Source organism: Hypomesus transpacificus, chromosome 14, assembly GCF_021917145.1.
Source record: "Hypomesus transpacificus isolate Combined female chromosome 14, fHypTra1, whole genome shotgun sequence".
NCBI classification, from domain to species: Eukaryota; Metazoa; Chordata; class Actinopteri; order Osmeriformes; family Osmeridae; genus Hypomesus; species Hypomesus transpacificus.
The window spans coordinates 16,485,829-16,495,020 of NC_061073.1; the positions used below are offsets into that span (position 1 = coordinate 16,485,829).

General features: G+C 49.7%; 1 protein-coding gene across 2 annotated transcripts; it reads left to right on the forward strand.

Moving 5' to 3' along the window:
* The first annotated feature begins 1,810 nt into the window (after positions 1–1,810).
* det1 (DET1 partner of COP1 E3 ubiquitin ligase) lies at positions 1,811–8,106 on the forward strand. Of its 2 annotated transcripts, XM_047034643.1 has the most exons (8): positions 1,811–2,071; positions 2,890–3,312; positions 3,665–4,060; positions 4,253–4,606; positions 5,694–5,884; positions 6,099–6,290; positions 7,186–7,335; positions 7,497–8,106. In XM_047034643.1, exons 1-8 carry the CDS (start codon positions 2,051–2,053, stop codon positions 7,720–7,722), a joined length of 1,953 nt encoding a protein of 650 aa, XP_046890599.1. In that variant the 5' UTR covers positions 1,811–2,050; the 3' UTR covers positions 7,723–8,106. The 2 variants fall into 2 exon arrangements, with proteins under 2 accessions (XP_046890599.1, XP_046890600.1); XM_047034644.1 differs by having other exon boundaries at positions 7,186–7,589.
* The last annotated feature ends 1,086 nt before the right edge of the window (positions 8,107–9,192 follow it).

Below are 9,192 nucleotides of genomic sequence, written 5' to 3' on the forward strand. Positions count from 1 at the left end.
GAAACACAAATGCAGAAAATTGACTTGATAAATTGATTAATTACATGTCTTTCTGTGCAGTTGTCTTCACTGAAATGTCCTTTTTAAATGCACATCTGTATTCAGGTAAGCTGCATGAAGATCATTCTCATAAAGCCATTTACCAAAACATCTGTCCAAGACCCTCACCCCAGTCCAAGACCCTCACCCCCAGTCCAGGACCCTCACCCCCAGTCCAGGACCCTCACCCCCAACCCAAGACCCTCACCCCCAGTCCAAGACCCTCACCCCCAGTCCAAGACCCTCACCCCCAGTCCAGGACCCTCACCCCCAGTCCAAGACCCTCACCCCCAGTCCAGGACCCTCATCCTTCAGTCCATTCTGTAGACAGGCTTGGCAGGCAGCACTCATTGTGGGGCACAGACTGCAAACAAAGAAGCAAATGGACTTAAAGTGCAACTCTATTCCTCCTGAAAGAATGGCCAAAAAGCCCATGAATTGGCCATGCCACTGTATCATCTCCATCACATGAGCTTAAAAGCTCAGGTAAAAAGCAGGGTAGAGAGAGAGAGAAAGAGAGAGAGAGAGAGAGAGAGACGGGGGGGGGGGTAGTGGTGCGTGAGAGGACAAGGGAGACAGTGGTAGGGAGGAAGAGAACGATATTGAAACAGTGAGGGAAAGAGAGAGAGAGACAGGAGAGAAGATGGAGAGAGAGAAATTAGAAAGAAGGGGGGGGGGGGGGGTGAAGTTAGCTTGAGATGTTTGGAACCAATAACTGAACTTGTTTACCCAGTAAACAACAAGCAAAGTAACTTTAACGTCCTCTATCTTGCTTGCTTGTGCTACACACACAATCAAGCTGATAAATACAGAACCATATATAGTAGCTATACAGGACAAAAAATATCATTAGGCCTACTTTTTGAAGTGGACAATTTAATGTTCTTTCTCCATCTGTTTTTGAGTCACTTTTTCATCTTCACTGCAAGTCTATTTCACACAATTACATGTTCCGATTTCCACAGTTAGGTCAGGGATAATTGCACATAGAGCCATTATCAAGCTTAAGAGGCCAGGATAGAAAACCTCCTTTTCTTATAATTTTGTGTGTTTTATGTTACAAGAGTAATTTTGGGGTTCTGTATAGAATGGAATCCATTTTCGTGTAGTCTACAAAACGAAATGATTAAGCCTGGCTAGTCCACCGAGGTAGTCATTAAAATGTACGACGCTTGAGACATCTTACAACCAAACATACAAATGGGGTTGCAAACAAATCAATTGGTACCAGAAACAAACAGCTGGTAGCCCTAGCGACACAAACACACCCACACCTTTCGGCATCAATTTCTTAATTTAGAGATATTACATTTACATTTAGTCATTTAGCAGACGCTCTTATCCAGAGCGACTAACAGTAAGTACAGGAACATTCCCCCCGAGGCAAGTAGGGTGAAGTGCCTTGCCCAAGGACACAACGTCATATTGGCACGGCGGGGAATCGCGACAACTACGCCAGCGCGGATGGCCTGTAAACATAGCTACCTGAGGAGTGAGTTTAACTGATATAACGCTAGGTTACACCGGCTACACTTATAAACGAGGATGAACCTTACACCGTTGAAAACGCACGTGAAAGAATACACAAAGGTTGTTTCTTTCAATCATAATTTAAAGAGCGTAGAGAAAGTTCTTCCATAGGCCAAGAATACAATTTTTTTTGGTGCTTAAATGATTTGACATTTTCTAAACTGACGTGAGGTTGGTGTTATTCTTCTCTTGTCCTGAACCTTCATGTGGCGCTGTGACTAGTCAGAACGTTTGAGTGCATACAGTGCTCGTGCATCACTTTTTTCCTCTTCCTCTTTAAACTTGCTAGCTAGCTAGCACCTCTACATTTTTATATGATTGGTTTTCTGATTTACAATCTTGCTACATTTGAACTGAATCCTGTATGAGACATTTTTGAAGTCTACCATTAAGTTCAAAGACGGACAACGACACATAGCAACCCTTTTAGTCAAGTTGTGAGGCTAGCCAGCCAGCTATTATCATTTATGTTGGTGGAGAAATGCATTTTAGCCGTAAAGAGGTGAGTGGCTAACTAGACGATATTGAACACGTTAATGTTTATTGTTTAGTCTTCATGGTACCGTACAAAGCCAAGCTAAAATGTAGCTTGTCAAAGCAAATGAATCTGAATCTGAATATGAATATGGTTGAGCGAGCTATCTAGCTAGTTGAGTCTGTGTGTAAGTGTGCGCGAGGAGAGTGGCAGGATATGAATTAATCTAGTGAAAAGCCATCTGTTGTTTCAAACTTTAATCTAGCTATGTATGTGCAAAATGTATGATTTAGTTAAAAGTTTATATCAGTGACCTATGCAGTTTGTAAAGCTCTCTCTTGGAAGTCGCTTTGGATAAAATGATGATGATGATGATTTACTTTATTGATCCCCAATGGGGAAACTGGTTTGCCACCATAGTCTGTACAACATACAAAACAGGAATACAGTAACAACATAAAACAAGCATAGTCACAGGGGGAGTGTGGTCCACTACCACAGTAAAAATAGAAGGTTAAAACAGGGAATACATAACATACAAATAAGCAATGTGCAGTAATACAATCAAATCAATCAAAAGCGTCTGCCAAAATGAGTCTTCTTGAAGTGCAGCCATGTTGATATATATGTGTGGAAAAATTCAGCAATGAAAACAAGACACTTTAAATCAATCTTAAATAGCTCAGTGGTTCCAATATTTAACTGCAGATCAAGAGGTCGCATGTCGTAACCTCCCCTGTTGCTTAGGAGAAAAACATTTAATATAATGATTATGAGAAAAAACTATGATTCATGTAAAACAGTTCTCTGTTGTTTTCTCCTTCTGCTTTCATGATGACGTACAGGCGATGAAGCCCTTTCACCCTGACCCTCCCTCCCTCCAAGCCCCAGAGATGGACAACGACTTCCCCACCCTGAGGCCTCGTCGTATCCAGAACCAGAACGACTCCCCCACCCTGAGGCCTCGTCGTATCCAGAACCAGAACGTGGTCCACCGTCTGGAAGGCCGCCGCATCTTCTCGGGCCGTCCTGGAGCCCACTGGTACCGGGTCCGCTGCCTCCACCAGAACGTCTTCCCCAACTTCACTGTGGTGAACGTGGAGAAGCCCCCTTGCTTCCTGCGCAAGTTCTCCCCGGACGGACGCTGCTTCATAGCCTTCTCCTCCGACCAGACGTCCCTGGAAGTGTACGAGTACCAGGGCAGCCAAGCTGCCGAGGACCTGTTGCTGGACCAGGACGGGGAGACCCTCTCCAACGGCAACGACCAGGTAGGGACTAGGCAGGGACTAGGCAGGGACCAGGCAGGGACTAGGCAGGGACCAGGCAGGGACTAGGCAGGGACCAGGTAGGGACCAGGCAGGGACCAGGTAGGGACCAGGCAGGGACCAGGCAAGGACCAGGTAGGGACTAGGCAGGGACTAGGCAGGGACCAGGCAGGGACTAGGCAGGGACCAGGTAGGGACCAGGCAGGGACCAGGCAGGGACCAGGCAGGGACCAGGCAAGGACCAGGTAGCGGTGTGGTTAGGGCTGGCTGGTGTGGCCTAAATGTATATCACTGTATAATTTGAAGCATGGACAGTAAACTTGAAACATGTTTGTTCTGTTTTGTCTTCTCACAGCGTTCCCTCAACATCCGCGGCCGTCTCTTCCAGCGCTTCTTCTCCCTCCTGCACGTCACTAACGTGGCTTCCAATGGCGAGCACCTCAACCGAGAGTGCAGCCTGTTCACCGACGACTGCCGCTACGTCATCGTGGGCTCCGCCGCCTACGTGCCGGAAGAACCTCCGCCGTACTTCTTTGAGGTTTACCGGAACAACGAGGCGGTGAACCCCAACCCCCGCTCGCCGCTGGAGGACTACTCCCTGCACATCATCGACCTGCACACGGGACGCCTCTGTGACACGCGCTCCTTCAAGTGTGACAAAATCGTCCTGTCGCACAACCAGGGGCTGTACCTGTACAGGAACATCCTGGCCGTGCTGTCGGTCCAGCAGCAGACCATACACGTCTTCCAGGTAAGGGCTGACAAACACACACACACACACAGCTATAGAGGCACACACACAGACGTAACACACACATTCAGACATAGACACACACACACAGGCGTAGAGACTCGCACATACACACACCCTAAACCTAACCCTATATACCCTAGGATATAATAGCACATGGTAACAGGAAGTGCCCCTCTCCTCTATGGTCAGGTGACACCAGAGGGCACGTTCCTGGACGTGAGGACCATCGGGAGGTTCTGCTACGAGGACGACCTCCTCACCCTCTCTGCCGGGTACTCTGAGGCGCTGGCGCAGGGCCAGCCCGGCTTCCCCCGCCCCTTCACGGAGAAAACCATTAACTCCCTGAAGCACCGGTTGCTGGTGTTCCTGTGGAGGCGGGCGGAGCAGGACGGCAGCCCCACGGCCAAGCGACGCTTCTTCCAGTACTTCGACCAGCTGCGCCAGCTCCGCATGTGGAAGATGCAGCTGCTGGACGAGCACCACCTGTTCATCAAGTACACCAGCGAGGAAGTGGTCACTCTCAAAGTCACTGACCCCTCCCAGGTGAGCTGCACCCCCCTACACAGTCTGTATAGTCACTGACTCCTCCCAGGTGAGCTGCACCCCCCTACACACTGTATAGTCACTGACTCCTCCCAGGTGTGCTGCACCCCTACAGAGTCTGTATAGTCACTGATTCCTCCCAGGAGTGCTGCACCCCTACAGAGTCTGTATAGTCACTGACTCCTCCCAGGTGTGCTGCACCCCTACAGAGTCTGTATAGTCACTGACTCCTCCCAGGTGAGCTGCACCCCCCTACACACTGTATAGTCACTGACTCCTCCCAGGTGTGCTGCACCCCTACAGTCTGTATAGTCACTGACTCCTCCCAGGAGTGCTGCACCCCTACAGAGTCTGTATAGTCACTGACTCCTCCCAGGTGTGCTGCACCCCTACAGAGTCTGTATAGTCACTGACTCCTCCCAGGTGTGCTGCACCTCTTAATAGGTGCTAGCCTTGCTCGTGTGGGAAGTACACTGACTTAATGATGGGGCTGTGCATTCAGTCTGCAATTTATTACAAGCTTTCCTTCATCCTGGATTATATTAAAATGTAGTAGTTAATTGTTTGTTCGTCTTGTGTGATACATGCAGCTCTGGTAGATCATGGTTAATCATGGATCAGTTTCAACTGGTCATGAGGAGTGAACAGCGCTCGTTTGACGTGAACGTGCTCACGGCTAGATTAGAAACACCTGGGCTGAGTTAAGGAGACCACCACCGTTGTTACACTGCTTAGTGTGATTGTGGTTGTTAGGCTTGGTGGAGCCGGCTAACTAAAATGTGTGTGAAGGCTGTGGTTGGGTTTGGGACAGGTGGTAGTATTGTCCTCCCTCTCTCTGACAGCCCTGAGTGAGCCCTTTCTGTATTGATCAGCCCCATTACTACAGGTGATCAATTCCCAGCTCCTCTTTAAACCACTGCAGAGCTAACATGAGGAGCCATTCATTTCAAGTGTTGAAAATTGCTATAAAGAGTTCATGAAAGTGCTTGATGACAGGATGAGAGTGAGAAAGGGTGAGTTTGAGAGTGCTTTATACGAATTTACCAGTGTGTTTATAAAGTCCTCTCCTCCCCCCCCGCCCCTTCAGCCGTCCTTCTTTGTGGTGTACAACATGGTAAGCACAGAGGTGCTGGCCGTTTTTGAGAACACATCAGACCAGCTGCTGGAGCTGTTTGAGAACTTCTGTGACCTGTTCCGCAACGCCACGCTCCACAGCGAGGCGGTCCAGTTCCCCTGCTCCGCCTCCAGCAACAACTATGCCCGGCAGGTCCAGAGAAGGTAGGCAAGGGCGTTGGCCTTTTGGTTACCTGATTCCTTGGTACGTTTATTTATTCATTAAAAAAAAGGATATTCCTGTTAGGGTCAAATCCCTCGGGTTGTGCATGTTGTCTTGTCCAAGGAAATTAAAGAGAATTTCAAGCTAGTGTGTGTGTTCTCTGCTTGCGTGTGCTTGTGTGTGTGTGTACTTGCTTGCGTGTGTGTGTGTTCTCAGGTTCAAGGACACCATCGTGAACGCTAAGTACGGGGGTCACACAGAGGCCGTGCGCAGGCTGCTGGGGCAGCTGCCCATCAGCGCCCAGTCCTACAGCAGCAGCCCCTACCTCGACCTCTCTCTCTTCACCTACGACGACAAGTGGGTCTCCGTCATGGAGCGGCCCAAGACCTGCGGAGACCACCCCATCCGGTAGGACCCCACAGCAACAACAGATCACAACAACATCCCATAATCACAACAACATCCCATAATCACAGCAACATCCCATAATGAACAGCAACATCCCATAATGAACAGCAACATCCCATAATGAACAGCAACATCAGAACTGTGGGCAGAGGAAGGCCTGTGTGACAGGTGTACATGGAGACTGTCACTCTCTCTCTCCCATGCCCTCAGGTAACCAAGGCAACACAGGAAAGGTACAGGGTCTTTGCTGATAAAATGATAGGTTCATTTTACAGGCTGGATTGCAGCCTTATTGCAGTGCAATATTACTGTGCATCCATGTTGATCAGTAAATGTGTTCATTTATGAACTAGTAGATACAATTCACTGCATTGCTACTGGCTGATTTAGGTGAAGTAAAGTTTCATTATTGGTTTATTAATGGTTTATAATTTGTTTAGTATAGGATTCCTAAAGTTACCTACTCATCTGAAAAGAAAATATTTATCTGGAAAGGTTCATTCTCGGTTCATCTTGCCATCAAGATGTGCTTATCTTGCCTGCAAGGATGTGACATGTAAGGAACACTCCAAGGGATTTTTCTCTCTGACGTGTGTCTAACTTGTCTATAGGACACCATTTCCTCCAGCAGAAAGAGACATATTTATATATACCTGTGCAACATGGGTTTCAACCCTGAACCATTAATAGCCCCTCTCTCGCTCTCTCCATCTCCCCCTTCTTTATCTTGCTTTCAATCTTTCCCTTTTGTCTTCTACTCATTGCTTGCATCCATCCTCTTTTCAATTACTGTTTTTTCTCTCCCCCCACCCGCTTTCTCCCTCCCCTCTCCCCTCTCTCTGCCCCCCGCCTCCCTCCCCTCTCCCCCCTCTCCTTCCCCCCCTCCCTCCTCCAGGTTCTATGCCCGGGACTCAGGTCTGCTTAAGTTTAAGATCCAGGCGGGCTTGCTGGGCCGTCCTATCAACCACGCAGTCCGCAGGCTGGTGGCGTTCACCTTTCATCCTTTCGAACCCTTCGCCATTTCCGTGCAGCGCACCAACGCAGAGTACGTGGTCAACTTCCACATGCGCCACGTTTGTGTGTGAGCGCGTGTGTGTGTACGTACATGCGTGTGTGTGTGTGTGTACGTACATGCGTGTGTGTGCGTGTGGGTTGTAGGAGAGATCCTCCCAGACTCACTAACATTTTACCGCTGGAACCCTGAAGAACCACAGAGGACCGGTCCATTGTGCAGAACCCTGAAGAACCACAGAGGACCGGTCCATTGTGCAGAACCCTGGAGAACCACAGAGGACCGGTCCATTGTGCAGAGCGCTGGAGAACCACAGAGGACCGGTCCATTGTGCAGAACCCTGAAGAACCACAGAGGACCGGTCCATTGTGCAGAACCCTGGAGAACCACAGAGGACCGGTCCATTGTGCAGAACCCTGAAGAACCACAGAGGACCGGTCCATTGTGCAGAACCCTGGAGAACCACAGAGGACCGGTCCATTGTGCAGAGCGCTGCTTCAGCCCAGCCATGGGCCTGGCCCCGGCTGAGCTGAGAGGGCCTGCAGGCAGAGGAGGGGAACATGGCCCACCGAGGGGCTGAATAGGAAGGAGTCATGGGTGGCTTGAGGAGACTAAAGGAGAAAGGTTGGGAGGCAGAGGGGGGAAGGGCGGTTTGGACAGGAGTCCCTGAGACGTTTCTCCACCTGCAGCTGAACTTTTCAGCTTTTAGGTTCAGTTTTATACTCTTACATGTGTACATCGATATTTTATGTTGCTCTTTAGATGTGTATATATATTTTGTTTCAATAAAATGATTCAAACCTGGTTCTTGTGTTTGGAGCAACATTAGGGCTGAATGGGAGGGTGAAGAGGGGGGCCAGGGGCTGAGGGCACTGTGCTGTCAGTGGGTAGGGTTCAGGAACAGAAATGCGACTGGAACAAAGGGAGATAGTCAGAATTCCTTAGTTCATCCTGGCTGCTAACGCAGCCTGGGAGTAGAGGAGGAACACGTATGATGAGAACACAACAGATCCTCGTTAGTGAGGCAGACACAGGAGCTGCGTTCCTGGGATTCTCTTCTAGTCTGTCTCCCTGCTGGCCTGCCTGCCTGCCTGTCTGTCTGTCTGTGTCCTGCCTGTCTTTCTGACTGTCTGTCTGTATCTGTGTCCTGTCTGTCTCCCTGTCTGTGTCCTATCTGTCTGTATTCCTGTCTTGTCCCCCTGCCTGCCTGTCTATCTCCTTGTCTGCCTGACTTCTGGCCTCCCTGCCTGTCTGCCTCTGTTTGCATAGGGAGACCAAGATGATGATGATGGATTAGTTGGATTGTTCTGGCTTTTAGACCGAGACGTGAGCATTCAGCATCACAAGGTCTGCATGAGGAGAGGAAGCCCAGAGTGCTGTGATGTCCCAGCCTGGTGGGGGGGGTGGAGGTAGGGAGGGGGGGGGAGAGTGTGTGCGTTGGTGTGTGTGACTGGGAGGGCGCTTGTGTACACTCTGGCCCAGGTTAGTGTTCAGGCAGACTGTGAGAGGGGGGAGGGGGCTCCTGTGAGGGGGGACTCCTGTGAGGGGGGGGGGGGCTCCTGACGGTACGGAAGCAAAACCACCTCAGAAATCCAGAATCCTTCCAGTGTTCATCACACGGCGAGAGGAAGAAAGACTTCCCCCACTGGTGTTTCTGATTGAGAAGATGAAGATGGGCTGTGAGATTAGGAGGTGTGATTGATTATATGATTCACCCCCCCCCCCCCCCCCCCCCCCCCCCATCACAGGATCCTCCCCAGCTGTTTCTCTGGTTAGCTGGTTAGCTCTCTCATAGGAAATGTCTGGTTAGCTCTCTCATAGGAAATGTCTGGTTAGCTCTCTCATAGGAAATGTCTGGTTAGCTCTCTCATAGGAAATGTCTGGTTAGCT

What these genes read in the sequence shown, in the direction of transcription:
- det1 (XM_047034643.1), top strand. Translation starts at nt 2,051, where the DNA reads ATGCATTTTAGCCGTAAAGAG. An exon ending in TCTCCAACGGCAACGACCAG is followed by an intron (nt 3,313 to 3,664) that starts GTAGGGACTAGG and finishes GTCTTCTCACAG; the next exon opens with CGTTCCCTCAACATCCGCGG. An exon ending in AAGTCACTGACCCCTCCCAG is followed by an intron (nt 4,607 to 5,693) that starts GTGAGCTGCACC and finishes CCGCCCCTTCAG; the next exon opens with CCGTCCTTCTTTGTGGTGTA.